Source organism: Molothrus ater, chromosome 8 (genome assembly GCF_012460135.2).
Source record: "Molothrus ater isolate BHLD 08-10-18 breed brown headed cowbird chromosome 8, BPBGC_Mater_1.1, whole genome shotgun sequence".
Lineage (NCBI taxonomy): Eukaryota > Metazoa > Chordata > Aves > Passeriformes > Icteridae > Molothrus > Molothrus ater.
In genome coordinates this window covers 8,929,516-8,945,203 of record NC_050485.2, presented here as the reverse complement: position 1 = coordinate 8,945,203, position 15,688 = coordinate 8,929,516, and the positions used below count along the sequence as shown (strand labels likewise).

Genomic DNA, 15,688 nt, shown 5'->3' with positions numbered 1-15,688 from the left:
CAAGTATTAATCAGAGCAGTTACTCTCACAGCGAGTCCTCAGTTTTCCTAACTCATCTGATCTCCAGCTTCTGTTGTGATACCAGTGTGGAGTCCACACAATAAATAGAAAGCAGCTTCTGAAGGTAGGTCTTTGTGATTTTTAATTCAGCATCACCACCACTGTGATGTGACTGTTTTTATTGAGTTCAGGTTGTCATAGGAATTCTCTCCTACATATGGTACCGAAAGATAGAAAATTCTGTTTTTCAGTGTGGCTGACTTTTGTTTCTAAGATACAAAGAAAGAGTATTGCTTCACTTAGTTAATAGTTTGCTTTTCAGTGTTCCAGTCCTGCTAGCTAATGGTGTTTCATATGTGTACACTTTGTTTATGATGTTCTACCTCTGTGAAAGGTACTTTCTAAGACATAAGCTGCCTCTGGTCTACCATACCATAACTTTTTGTCTGATGGTATCCATGATAAATCTGAAGATAAAACCCATCAGAATCTCTTCTCACCATATCAATTGTTACACCTGGAAAGGATGTTGGCAGTTCATTTCCCATCCCACTTATTGTACAGTTTAAGAATTACTGAGTCAGAAGCGCTCCAGACTGCTTTTTTGATGAGTTAGATGTGGTTTTCCTTCCCTCTACTTGTTGGATCCTGTGTTAGAAAGTTGATAATGAAATGAGGTACTAAACATATGCAGAGCTTTTCTGTTACTGTAATGTGCTGATTTATAAAAGTCAACTTGCTTTATCTGTTTTCCTGATCCCCTGCCTTCTATCGATGTCTTGTTTCCAAAAATAGTAATAGTTTTGTGATTGTTTGAAGTCTGTCACTACTGGTTCATACTTTTTGCAGTTCAGCTTAGCAAAAAGTATGTATTTGTTTAAATTTCTAGATTTGAAAAAAAAGAAACAAAAACCCTCACACTATTTTGATATATTTGGTGACACTAAGCAGAAGTTCTAATTCCCCAAAATTATAAGTCCAGTTCTAGACTTTGTCATCAGAGAGGGGAATAATCTATGTATCAGTTCCCATACTTGACATTCAGTATAATAAACATTCTGCCTGTTCTAATGCATTCCAGATTGTTTTGAAGGAATGACTTCTCAGGCAGCCTAAAGCAGATGAGAATTACAGGAACATTGATTATAATCTTGAGAGGCAGGATTCATCTGATTCGTACCTGGAAGGTGCAGTCCCAATGTCCTTGCCCCCTAACTATAACTTCTTGATAAACTGATTCAGGTCACTAACCTAGTAGGAAATAAAGCAAACCCCCTCCTCCTCTCTTGCCATCTCTCCAAGTGTGCTAATTTTGTGAGCTGAATTTGCTTCTGTGAGCCTAAGTGTGAACTGCCTGCCCCAGAGCAGTCATGGAGGGATAAGTGCCCTCTTCACACTACTCTGGTGGCCCCAAGATTTTGGCTTCATTTGGTTATTTAATAAGGTTCCTCTCAGAGGTTGTCTGAGATTATACATCCTCTTTCTAGAACACTGTATTTCATGGGAGTTGGAGAAGCCATAGGCTTTTTTATTACTATTATTATAACTGACAGTTCAGAAACCTCTTGGGGTTTTTTGATGGAGAAGTGTTGCAGTAGATATACAGAAGTTTGTGCTTTCTGAAGTTGTTAATTTATGATGTAGTTATGCCTATAGGTTATGACAGTGGTCTCAAGAATTTTAAGTATCTTAAAATCCCAAACAGGATGATTCCAGGTTAAAGAGTTCTCTGTTTAAGGCCAGAGAAACATGACAAACAGCCTGAGGAGTGAAGGAAGCAGACTGTGGTGGCTGTCAGGTTGAACAATGGTTTTGGCACACCTGCTGCTTTGCTGCTGAGCTTCTCTGTGTGCTTGGCAGGAAAGGAGTGATTTGGAGGATAACCAGATAGGTTTGTAGATGTTTTTGGTATGTTTCCATCTTCTCTGAGGGAGAGAAAACAGAAGCACTTGCTTTATAATGTAACTAATGGTTGGTTAGACTGGAAGACTGGAACCATAAACTTTTGGGGCAGGATTTAATAATGCACTTAGAAATGTGGAAGTCAATATTTTGCTAAACTTGAGGGCCCTTAGAAGGGAGTGCAGTGAAACTGATTTACCATGGGAAGGGGGAATAGTTGGATATAGTCAAAGCAATGTGTTAGAGAAATTTATGCTCATACTGCCCCTCTGAGTAGACATAAACATAATCAAGAAGAAAATTAAGAGAGCTGAAACAAATGCATTTGGAAGATGTTTTTTCAGTATGACAGTTTTTCAACTCCACCATGTTCCAACTGATATTATTCCCTTGATGCTTCTCCTAGAAGTTGACGCAGATGTAAGATGTGAGACCAGATTACAGTCATAATAATAATCTTTTTAAGTGACTGAAAAAGCTGGAGAAATTTCCTTTTAGTCTAGCAAAGAAAATGTCTCTAATACTGTACCTTTTCGCTCAAGCTCAGAGCAGTTTAACTTCAAATGGAGTGAGCTCAGTTCTGATGGATGAGAAATGTAAGATTTTTCCAGATCATCCACTTACTTGCACGTGTGCACGCACACGTGTGCATGATTTATTTTATTTTCTTAATCACAGAGGAAGGATGCATAGACTCTTAATCTGGATAAAATATTCTCATTTTTTCCTGTTTCCCTTACAGGTGTGTGTATAAGGAAGTGTTGTATAAGACTTGTAATGCTGGTTAAGCAAGGGATAATAATTATAGTAACAGTGTGTCTGAATGCTTTTGTCTAGAATTGAAGGAAAATTTTGTAAATTATTTCTCAAAAAAGTATTTATCTTGGTGTAATAACATAACTGAAAATACTGTTGTGGTGTGGTAACCCTTCTTGATAAGGATAGCTGTTACAGATGTTGCTTTCCCAGAAGTCAGGTGATTGTTCCTTGAAGCCCAGTTATTCTAAGGGGAGAGGACTTTTAAACAGGACAGTGTTTGGTTTTGTCCTTTTATTGCCTTGCTGGTGCTCTGGATCTGAATTGTTTTCTGCCCCAAGTTGTTAATGCAACAGTTGCATCTCTTCAGCAGCTTCTTATGTTGCCAGCATATTGTCTGGGGAATTCTGGGGAAAACAAGTTCTATTGTACAGCCTTACAATGCTTGTAGATGTGAGCCTGGAGCAATGTCAGCTAGTCTGGCACTAACAGAATTTGGCAAGAGAAGGTGTGGGCAACATGTGACTGCTTTGCAACTGGAAGGTGAAGATTCCGTCCTGTGACCAGCTCTAGGGGGTCCCAGTGTAGGGAGTGGTGGCTGTGTAACCTGTACAGGAGCCTGCAGGAAGAAGCAAGCCTTAGGGACCATTTTGGATTGCCGTGGCAGGATATGGAGTTCTCCACAGTTTTTGAGATGGATGTGCCTAACCCTTCTGCTGTGGTGAATTCCCAAAAGACTGAAAGTATTTTAACATCAGAAAAGCCATATTTTATTTAAATAGTAATAGAAATGTTACTTTTTTTAAAAAGAAAAAAATTAAAAATCTAGAGAATACAAAATGGAAATTGGCTTGTGTGCAAATTTCCTGTTACCAACTATATCTTGCTTGCCCAGCCTGCAGTCACTGAGTGGTCCCAAATGTCTTACTGGAAATTTTGTGCTAAGACTAGCCATACCACACAATCCCTGGAGCTTTCATCTTTGAACAGCCTTGGTATCTCCCCAAGAGGGCAGGATAGGACTCTACCCCCAGGGGTACTACGTGGCATAGCCACACTCTTAAAGTATGGCACCCGTAATTAAAAGCCAGAAACCAAATGCTTACATAAATGTTATCATCCTGAGACCCAGTTAGTTTCCTGTGTCCTACTGTGTGTGATGGAGTGGAAGAACCCCTAAAGCTGCTGTTGTCTCTTGCCTGAAACCTTCCCCAAAGCTTCTCTGTGCTCCAATGCTGTTCCCCAAGGTACTTTGCTTAGCGAGTGGCACACATCATTGTAGGCTGGGCATTTTTTCTCTGTGCTGGAAGAAAAAAGATGAACCGAGTACACAGAATAGAAGACACGAGTTTAGGAAGCTGTGCTTTCTAAATTTCATGTGTTCTGTGCTGGACTAAGCCAGAAGCTGCTTAATCCTTTGTGCTTAACATTGCCGCACTCCTGGGAGTCCCTATTTAAAGGGTATGTGCATTGTGTTTAGTTTCACATGTGGTTTCAGCCAGTGCAAGAAGAGATTTGGGAGAGCAACAGAAGTAGCTGCTTATTTTTTTGTAGAGCTCAAACCCACAGAAGCATTGAAAAAGTTGAATTACTGCTGAAAGGAATTAAACTGAATCTCTAAAGTAAAAGCATACTTTTTTTTGTTTGTTTGTTTGTTTTTTACAATGCAGGTTGAAATCTTACTGTCTGATGTTGAGCTAGACCGCAGTTTTCTCTAGATACTTTTTCAGTGTTGAACTAGTAGCTTTGACATTTGTTGTTGGCTGGGTACTTTGCAGTCCTGTCAGAACAGGCCTCCTTTTTGTGTATGAAAGCATGTGTACATATCCTTAAATTTGCTCCTTGTCAGTCTGTTTTAAAATAACAACAGGAAGAAGTTTCATTAGAGGTGTTTTCCTTTCCACATGTACTAGTTGGTTAAATGTATTACAACTTTCCTGGGCACCTTCAGAATAGTTTTAATTATATCTTTAACAGGTTTCTTCAGTTGCTAAGAAAAGAGCTCTTGTGACCTATCTCTTCATGGTCTTTTTCTGCCTATGAGCAACCCACAAATAATCTGGAAAGGCCCCTTTCAGGGTATATAACTTCCTCTTGAGTGCTTCCTGGGACTTGGGTTTTTTTTCTGGCTGGGAGATGTTTTGGTTTTTTTTGAGAGGTAAGGGGATTTGGGTTTTTTGTTTAGATGAGTTTGGGGTCTTTTGGTGGGTTTTTTGTAGGGAGCTTCTGGTGCCACTCAGTTGAGTCATTTTATTGCCAGGCAGAGAAAAAAAAAATCAAAGCTGTTGACATCATTCTTCTTTTTCTTACCCCAACACCCAACTGATCTGTTCAGTTTGTATTATACTGCATTTGCACAGCTTCTGCTTCTGTGACCCATTAGGACAGAGCCTGCTTGTGCTTAACAAGAGTCTCTTTCATGCTTTGTGGATCTCTCCAGGCCACAGCAGGACACAAAATAATCCCTTTTGCATTTGGTAGTTTCACAGTACTTTTCTGGTGAAGATAAAATAACCTTTCTGAATGAAAACAATAACATTATCTCCATCAGCCTGGTTTTGATAGAAGGAAATTGTGTTATTGTTTCTGCATCTTATAAAATGACCAACAGTTTGTTTGGGTTTTTCTTCCCTAGCCCATTACTTATAGATTTTAATATTTTAAAATCTTGGAAAGGCTGTTAAAAGTTTAAGTCAGTATGTAATTAGTTTCTTACGGTAATGTCTGTTAAGACTTAGACAACTGGTTTTTTTGAATCATAACTTAAAAATTTGTATTTGTATTTTGAATTCAGTGAGGGCAGATTTTTGTGAAAGTTCATATGCAATCTCATGGCTTCACCTTATTATTAGTTCTAACATAAAAGATACATATTTCAGAAAACATGTTTGTACAACAATCTGCACATATGAAGCTTTCATTTTTGTATACTAGGCATATATTATGTAATGTTTGACAAGAAGTATCCTTTGTCTGTTTTAGCTATCTACTCCAGCTTTCCCATTGTGAGAGCTGTTAAACTTGACTTTAAGGCTTTTTTTTACTATCTCTCAGAAGATGTTTTATACCAGAAGAATTCAAACAATTTATCTATTTGTAAGGGGCTTCTCAATGAAAGTAAAATTTCAAGTAATGGAGTTAGGTGAACATCCTGTTATACAAGAGTTCTTTTCCTGTGTTTGTAGGAACCATTTCATGACTTTGCCTGTGTTTGATGTTTAGCTCTGAGTTCAGGATTGTTGTGCATTAAGTTGTTATTATCTTCTTTTTTCAAAACTCACAGAGACCTGTGGAATGGCTCTTTAGTTTTTAAGGTCTGTGGTGGACTGAGTCTGCAGCTGGGCAGAAGCACAGTGCGTCCATGGCTGTTGGATCAGCCAGCGATGGACCTGTTGGCCAGGTCTAGTCTTGGGCTGCAGGACCCCCAGGGAGGCCATGGCAGCATAATCCAAACACTTTATTTGCTACTTTGGGTTGAAAAGTCTTGAGGTATGGTCATGTCTATTTGCTCTATATTCAGGAAAGGATAGGACCCAGCTCATTAGCTTGCAGAGACAGTCTTTTCCTCTGATTTCCCTCAATGCATTGGTCAGATGTTTTCTTCTGCTGGCCTCCTACTGGTACAGTTCCACTACCCCTGCTTGTCTGTTCCAGGTTGTTGGTGAGGTGTTTGGTGCCATTGCATATTTTCCCCAACCTGTTTGTTTTACTCTTCCATATGCTGTTAAGTGCTGTTGGATATGGGATGTTCTGATTAAGTAAGCTTTTTCTTGTGGTGTGTGCAAATGTTTTTCCTACTCAAGTTCTGAAGTCTTTAGTGAGTTTCACAGCAAATGCTTCTCTATACAGAGCCAAATGAAGCAAAAATTAGTTTCCCTGTTCTTATTAGTTATTCTTCTAAAACTACATAGTAATGATCTTAAACTCAGCTTATGCATGTGTGTGCACACTCGTGATTCTGCTGAAATGTTATTTATAGCTATACAGCACAGATGATTGCTTAAAAAAGAAGAATAATCAGCATGTTGTGCATGCTGAGAGCATTTGCTTTATAGCTTTATGTGAAGTATGAATCTATATAATGTTCTGCAGTGCAGCAGTGCTTCTTCTGCTTGTCAGTTCTAGTAAAACAGGAGAAAAATGATGTAAGCATTTAATACTAAAATACTTAGTACTTTAATACTGGGACCCAGCAAAGGCACTATAAATTGCTGCTCACTCTGCCTTTACTCTGTTTTTGTGAGTTCCCCTATACTGCTTTACTTTTGCACCTTGGTGTGTTATTAGTCTGTCAAGAACCTGAGAGTTACAATCTGTCTTGGTACATGATAATGGTGGTGTAGATAAAACACAAAATACAATGAACTAATACTTTCATCTAGAACTATTATTTTAATACCAAATACTGTCCTGACCAAAGAAGGAGGGAATAAATGCTTTTATGCTATTAACAAATGCATTATCTGGCCCCAGCTGTTCATCACAAGGGAGGTGGGAATTGTCTGCTCACCTCTGTGGAAGTTTTCACTAGCCAGAGTTATCAAAAGGTCCATTATGTGCATATGTTGAGGAAACTGATTTCTGCCCTGGATGTCATCTTTCCCCTTGAGCACTACCAGGAGAGAACAGTGCATTGCAGTATTTGACTTTGAGATTCTTAGCACATCAGCAGAAAGACCTGTTTTTCCACCCAAACACTGTCCATCTGTTTGATCAGTTTGTTGCTACTCTCAATGTGTTGCTGCCTTTGCTTAATCTTTGTTGTGTTTCCTTTGAAATCAAAAGTACTAATGGAGCCAGACTTCTTCTGTTTGCCTGTTTTCCTGCAAAATCTGTTTCTTGTGTGGTTGTTATTCTGTATGGATATGTGTGTATTTCCACATTCAAACATATCAGAAATCATTGGTTTATAATAGAGTTTAATAGAACAGAGGGGTTTGTGGTGCTGTAATGTGAACAGTGTATGATTAGGAGTTGATTGCTACTGACTTCTGCTTTAAGCAAAAAAAGCTGTGAAGACTGACAGAACTCACAGTTACAACAAAGTAGCAGTTACAGATGAGGAAGAATTTTTCTGTTCAGCAGTGAAAATCTGCAAGGCCAGGAAAAGAATGGCAGCAGGATTTTAGGATTTAAAGAGTTACCAGTCATTAAGCCATATGTTGTTGAATACTGCTGACTACTTCTGAAATCTTTTAGGGCTCTTAAGTCATTGTTGGACTGGAATTCACAAGCCAGAGTGCAAATCCCTTGTTTTTTTGGACCAGTGCTGTTATCAGTGGAAGAGAGATGCGATTGTTTGTTAATAAGGTGCCATATGAAAATGGGCCCTGAAAGCTTTTGGCAATAGCTGATGGCTGTAAAATACAGAATTTTGCAATCAAAGTGTTTACATCTGGAGACTGAATCAAATACTAAATTAATCTTGAAGCTCTGCTTTGGAAAGTCAAGGTAAAGATTTGGAACGGGAATAACTGGTAGCAAGAGGCTGACTGAGCTCTTGCTTGAGTCAAACCAGAACCTTCCATTTCACCGGAGGGTTGACAGCTGCCTATTTTTCATGTTTTCCTTTGTTACACAGGATTGATTAGTGATATTTAACTACTTTTGAGCAATTGCATAACATTTGAAGCTGCTGTGTTTTTCCATTTATCCAAACTCCACAAGTTCCATGCAGAGTGAGAAGAAAAGCTGATTTCACTCTACCCTTGTTCCTTGAGAAATGTCTAGCACCAGCCTGGGGTAAGGTAGAGTGTTTTTTAAATATAGGCTTGGGAGAATAAAGTTATATTTCATATAGAAAGAAATAGAAAACTTGAGGATAAGCACTTTGGAAATCCAAGTGAGTTAAAATGTAGGCTTTTATTATCTTGTACAGCGGTCTTAGAGCTGAACAACTGTGAAGGGTAGATCTGAAGGGAATGAGGACGGTTTTGAAAGGATTTGAGTTTACTTAGGATTGGGCAGACTTTCTTAATTTTATATATATTCCTTGCCTCTCCAGCTATCAGAGAAAAGTTGCTGATACAAAAGGGTCATGTAACATAAAGGCGGCTGCTGCTTCCAAAGGATTTTGGAAGTAAAACCAGTGGGCTTGTCTGCCTCCATTCTCTGTAACCTTCACAGCAAATTCATGTGCTGAAAGTACCATGATGCATGAGATCAATATTAATATACTGCTTTTTCTGTCAGTAGAACCATTGTTTGGGGAGCAAAATGTGTTCTGGCAGTAAGCCCCACAGAAAGTAAATAATGTTGCATTTTCATCTCTAGGTCTGACCTCCACTCTCTCATTGTTTGCCTTTGAACAGACAATTGCAGACTTTAAGAAGATATGCTTTACTTTAGAAACTTCTAGATCATTTTACAGGTTAAGTAATTGTTGATCAGAAAAGGCTGTAATGCTGGCTTTAGGTATTGAGAGTTGCATTTGGGCTTTTAATTTTTTTCTTAATTATAATTTGCCTTTGAATAATTGTCATGTTGTACTGGAGCTCCTTACCAGATAGGTTTTAATTGCTTCTCTCATTATTTGAGAGGCAGCTGGATATTTTGAGTCTTCTTAACTGTTTTATGAAAGTCTTGACACAGCTACCTTACTGTCTCAATAGCTGTATAGAAAAGTGACATACTTTTCCATTATTCTGAGCAGAAGTCTATGTGGTTGTCAGCACAGAACAGAGGTGTTTATCAGCTGATGTCCTTATTTCAGAAAGGGCTGCAGAAAAGGCTGATAAAACTGTAACCCTGGAGGAGAATCTTCTGCATTTCAAAGCCAATGGCTTTCTTCTGGGTTTTGGTGGTTGGGGTTTTTTTTGGTGGTTTTTTTTTTTTTTCCCCTTAACTGTGAAAGATGCTCTTTAAATAGATTTGGCTGACTCTCAGGCTTAAAATCAAATGATTCAGATTAGGTAAGTGTTTGCAAGATTTCATTACACTGCTTTAAGGGGCAGTCCACCAGAGTTTTATAAAACCTACTAGCATTTTAGATGAGGAAATTGGAGAATGTTTTGGTGTAAAGAATGTTTTCATGCAGTATAAAGCTATACTTGACCCCAGCATTTTACAGGGTCTCACTTTGGAGTGTTTCTGCAGAATGTGATCTCTTCATGCCTCTTGTTGGTCTGAGCAGTTAACAGGAATGTTGAGTGGGTTGGTTTTCATGTTTCGTGGTTTGTTGGTTGTTGGTTTCAAAAGTTGGTATAAAACCATATTTTTTCTTCATAAAATTGTTCAGTTTTTTTCCTTCCTATGACTGGAGAAGCATTAAGTTATCTGTAGAAATGGCAACATTGCTGCATTGGGAAATGTATTCCTAAAAAGTGATTGACCCATCAGTATTTTGACTACACTTTCTTCTGTTGGTTGATAGGCTGTATAAATACAGTGGTAATGACCAAAAATAATGTTTGTTATGCTAGTTTTGTTTGCTGTTCTGTCTAGTCTTATCAATTTTTGTTTGCATTATCTTGAGGTGATCTCTCAGAAATGGCCTCACTGTGTCTTCTGGAGAAACCTGTGGTGTTGGATCAGGCTTGCTGTATCAGTACTCTCTGTAGAAGCACATCCATGGATTTGGGAAGCATGTTTTTAGTGTTCACTCCGAGATCATTTTGATTGTCGTTATCAGCTACTTTTAGCCAGACATTTGGATAATTTGCATCAAGTATTTGGAAGGATTTCTTTGGTGTCTGAAAGAGTATTTACCATAACCTTAGCAAACTCTATTTTCCAAAAAGGCTCTGGGAAGTTAGCCTAAGGTCCCTGGTACTCAAAGCTTTGTCTCTACAACACTTCAGGGACTGAGAATTGCGCAATAGCACATGGGAAACAAGGAAGAGCAGTATGAGTCTGTTGTGGGCACCAATGGCTCTGTGAGGTGCTGTCAGTTGCAGTTCCTGGTTCCTCCCAGTTGGCACAAGTAGCACGGAGCCAGGTAACCAGGTTGTTCATTTAAGAGGAAGACTGTCAGATGGGTACAAGCTTGACGGCAGAAGTATTACAGACTCTTCCCTGCTCCTTTCTCCCAGCAGAGCCATCAAGGCTGAGAAATGCATGCATAAAGCAGAAGTTTTTTCCCCTCTGTTGTCCCATTTGTACTGTGAAAAAATTCTTGGCAACAGAGATGAATGTAAATCTACCTTTTTGTAGTTGCACTTTATTGTCTAGGTGAGCAAATACATCTGTCTCGTATTTCTGGCTAGCTAAGAATCTCAAAAAGAAGAGACATCCTCAAGAGGAGGAAATCATCTTCTTTTGCTTCTGTCAGGTCATTGCCCTCTTCACTCTTTTCTTCATCCAGCCTCATGGTTATTTGGTATTGGGAAGTTTTTCCACCCCTCTATTTTATTTCATTACCTTCAAGATTGAATTTAAACTGACTTGCAAAGCTGACTATCTTTTGAGATGTCCAAACTAAATTAAGACTTTAATATTGATACCTCTGCAATTAAATATAATTTAATCCATGCAGAAATTCACAGACACTTTCATCATTGCAGGTACATGGAGAAAGTGTGTTCTCAAGCTCTATTTCTACAAACTTTCCATCTAGCTGAGAACAGCCATGGGATTATTCTTGTGCCTCTTCACTGAGTCAAACTCAGGAGCCATCTGGGTGAAAACTTTCATCAAAATCCATTGTCTTGGACAAGTCTGTCTTTTTTTGTTATCAAAAGATCTTGATTTCAAAGCTGTTTCTCACCTCTTTGGGTTTCAGAGGTGTTGCAGCATGTGAAGGCATGATTTGCCCTCAACACCATTAATCTACTCCCTACCATCAGAATAGGTGGTAGGATACTGGGGGAAAGGAGTCTCTTCTCTAAAATCAGACACATTCACACATTGAAGCATTTACTTTGTTCTGTGTTTTGAAAGGGTTTTTTTTCAGAAATATAAGTAATAAACACTAAATTCCAGACCTCTGCTCTTATTTAATAGTGTGATAAATGCTTAATTGGTGGTTTCAGCCATGCCTAGTGCTATATGGAAGCATCTTTGTTCCTAAACAGGATTGTTCTAATTCACCCACACGCTTGGATTGAGAGTTCAAGCAATAGCCTAAAATGTTTGGCTACGTGAGACTGCAGTGGGAGAGGGGTGTTACATTCCACACACCCCTCCTCCTCACCCCCAAAAATGAACAATGATAGTGAGCCCTTGCCAGAGAATAAAGGATGCAACTTGAGATGTTACGTTTCTGTGTGATTGATTTAGCAAGGGAATATGGGGATAAACAGGGTCTTGCTATCTTCTGTGGTACATCTTGTAGAGTGTTGTGCTCTGCTGTCAAAGGACAGACTCTGGTTTCCTCAGGCCAGAATTGTGTGCTGAACCATGGCCAGCTTTGCTCTGGGGCTGTGTTGCTGCAGTGATGCCCCATGCCTGTCTCTGTGGCTGGGAGCCCTCCTGCCTTCCCAAAGGAAGCTGCTACAAAGCAAGATCTACAATGTTGGGTTGGATTTTTTTATTATATGTTATCTATTATTATTTTATTTACTCCTTATTAAAGCATTTGTATAATGTTTATTTAATATGAGGAGTTGTATGGCGCTGGCAAGTTTTATTGAGGTTGGCAGAGTGCAAAGCTGTGATCTGGAGATCTGGTTTTGTCCTAACTGGGTGGTTACCAGCTTAAGTGTTATTTGCTTGTTCTTAGCTTTGCAAAGGCCATGTAGCCAAATGAGCAAACTGGATGTGCTCCTGTGAGCAGTTATGATGGTAAGAAGTCAGTTCTGCTAAGCCTGAGCAGAAGCAGTGCAGGTACTAAGCTTATGTGGCTACTGTAAGGATTCAGGCCAGTTTGAATTAGTCTTGCTGCAATGGCAGAACTGCAAAGCCTCTAGTCCTGAATTTTGCTCCAAAACAATAAAAATAAACTAAAAAAATGTAATCACTTTGTCATACCTGTAGCTTTGCTCAAAAATTGTTCAAAAGTTAGTTTTACAGCCCATTTTGAGAGCAGAGTTGTGTTTTGAACTTGAAGTCCACTGAATAGGTGCAGCTCTTAGCTGTGTGTCTTGAGCATGTTTTGAATTGTTTGGGGTTTTTTTTTTTTTGTAGGTGCTTGGAAAGAAGACCAGGTGTTTGGCTTAGTGGTTTTTGTGAGGAAGCACAGAGCCTGCCTGTCTGAGTTTGTTACACTCAGCATTGCTCTGTCTGTGACACACAGTCTTAGCCCCTGCACCTATTGCAAGTAGCGTTGCTTTACAGAGATCCCTAAATTGATCCCTCAGTAGCTCACACAGTATGATTGGCTCATGGTTCATTAAGGGGTTGAGCAAAGAAAGGGAGCTGTGGCTGAAATTGCTTTGAAATGACTCCTGTGTAAGTTCAGCACTCAGGAATGTTGTGTGACGGGCAAGGCAATGGTCTGTGCCTGCAGGCTTGCAAGCATGTCTGAAATTTTGCATGGCACACTGGCAACCAGGACTACTCATCTGTGAGAAGATATTTGCCTGCCTTACAGCAATGCTGAGACTTCATTAATATTTGTAGAATGAGTTTAACAGAAATACAAATGAAGTATTACTAGAAGGGAATGTGTTAGGCTGCTGTAACACATTTGGAGGTATTTAGGAAGTTCTGTGTGTTTTGACAGGAGATGAAGAATTTATAATTGTGTGGAAGATGAAGAACATGCCTTCAGAGATACCCAGGATATCTTTGTAGGGTATTATACTCTCAGTTAATTTTTGCTGATGTACAAACCCTACATATGTCTATTTGGTAGTGACTTCATGCTGCAGTTAATACTTAAATACATTTGGATTAGAGTTATCTTGCTCATACTAGCCCTAATAGGTAATTTCAATTGTTATGTGTATCAAAATTGGTAGAATTCTAGATGTCATTGGGAATGTGCCTGGAAGATACTATGCAAGTTTCCTTAAATATAGGTGGACTACACTTAAGAGAATTTAAAAAAAGATGTGTTGTCATGAATCTTGTTGTTCCTGTTTCCGTGCCTTTTATAAGACATCATATATTCCATGTACCTAGATTAAATAGAGGTACACATAGTTTCAGATGAAGGAAATTTGGAGACTTTTTCCCCTGGAGAATGCAGTGTGTTGCCGAGTCAGGGATGAGCCTTGTGGCTTCCATGTTCAGTGCAAAATCCCAGTTCTAGGGTGGAGAACGTGCTAGCATGTGTTCATAGAACCACAAATCCTCGTGTAACTGTTTGAATGAATAAGATATTATTAAAAAAAAAAAGGCACTACAAGATTGTAAAGGATATGTTTGACTACTGCCATGGGGTTTACTTGAATGTTGTGGTTTATTTTTTTAATCTAGTTTCCTTCTTAACTTTGCCAACATACTCCAAACTTCCTTGCTGTTACATGCTTTTCTCAGAATCCTCTGTTCTTTTCCATATTTTTATTTTTTGGGTGGAGGAACATTTATATTTTTTGCTTTGTCTCTGAAGATTCAGTGTATTGTGGGAGGTGAGGCAACACTGGTCTTGGCAGAACACCACAAAACCAAGAGTAATTAAATGACGCAAGCCTTTGATTATTTTTCTCTCTCAAGCTTTCTGGCACGGCTGGGCATTCCGATTGCAAAAGGAGGATCGGGAGAAGAGGTTTCTAAAGATTGCATGCAGAATTAGAAGAGCTGTGTCGGAGACGTCTTGCTTCTTTAGAGCTCTTCGCTCTCAAGTTCTGGAGTTAGTTCTTTTTCCCCTGTGAGGCTAATGTCTCTTTCATCACCCAAGATACATGTAACTGAAAGAGAGCTGCCAAGGTTGTGTTTTGGTTTCTTTGCACCTCTACTAATTGGATTTTTCTCGTGTTCTTCTGGAGGATTATAGAAGGATTACAGAAGCTGTGTTTTTGGGGGTGTGGGAGGAAGTTGTTGTTTTTCTCGTCTTGAGTCTGGGACCTCCTTGATTTGCCATTTGTTCTCTGAAGTTGCTGCCTATTTGGAAAAGGGAGAAGCAGCTTAACATGAACTTGCACAACCATGGATTCAATCCCTTTGCAAATGTTCTATGTGGCTGCTTTTAAAGGAGGTTTTTGCATGCATAAGCAGCAAATGAAGAATAGCATCCCAGGCTGGATTTAAAAGAAGCAAGCTCCTTGAGTCCTGGCAAAAGGATAAATACTGTTTAAACTATATTTTAAGGAAGACTGGGTGTTGTTGCAGTTTCAAATTTTTTGAAAGGAAGCATCTGATCAAGTCAAATATTCTGCCAGCCTAAACCTGCATTTTCTGCAGCTGAAACTGGAAGATGTCTTGGAAAAGAAATTACTTTTCTGTGGGTCGGGGCAATGTACAGGGCATGTTTACTCCACGAAGTACCACCTCCATAGCACCCAGTAAAGGTCTCAGCAATGAACCAGGACAGAACAGTTGCTTCCTGAATAGTGCGCTACAGGTAAGAGCACAGAATAAAGAATGTTTCTTGTTTTGCCCTCTGTCTCTTGCAGTGTTTTCCTAGGCACTGTGCAATATAGCCAAACTAGAGTACATGACTGTTGGTGGGCCTAGATAGAATAAAGCTACATTTGGAAAAGCAGATTGAGTTTGAGCTTTTTAATTTTCAGGTTTTCCTAGTGAATTCAATAGCATTTACACAGTCATCATTTACTTGAATGTCTTGTTTGTGTAAGCTTGTAGAATGTCAACCAAAGCTAAAAATATACAAAGAAAGTGTCTTTAAAAATAATAGGATATTGCATAGCTTGCAGAATGCATGCTCCTTAAAAGTAAACGTCTTTGTTGAACTAGTCAAGGTTTGATAATAACTATACAAGATCCATTTTATGTAGTTCAATTTTCTTTCTGGCTGCTGCTTTGTAGCTTAGTTTAAATGACTAAGTGTTTGCCTTTTGATTTAGAAGAGTTAGAAGAAAAACCTTTTCTGGTACCACATTCAGTGGAGTGGAATGGCTGCTATAGAGGTGTTGTAACCACTTAGATGCTTTGAATATCTGATGGTTGAGGTTCAGTCATTTTGGCAGCAGGGCTTAAAACCCCTTCACATCTGTTTCCATCCCTTCATATGACTTGTCTGTGCAGAACA

General features: G+C 39.0%; 1 protein-coding gene across 5 annotated transcripts in view; it reads left to right on the top strand.

Annotated features, from left to right (window-relative positions):
- USP54 (ubiquitin specific peptidase 54) overlaps window positions 1-15,688 on the top strand; it is a 91,884-nt gene that overhangs the window by 30,568 nt on the left and 45,628 nt on the right. For all 5 annotated transcript variants that reach the window (XM_036385326.2, XM_036385324.2, XM_036385325.2 and 2 more), the window contains exon 2: window positions 14,194-15,040. In XM_036385326.2, coding sequence (XP_036241219.1) covers window positions 14,894-15,040 — 147 coding nt within the window. In that variant the 5' untranslated portion in view covers window positions 14,194-14,893. The remainder of the gene's footprint in view (window positions 1-14,193; window positions 15,041-15,688) is intronic.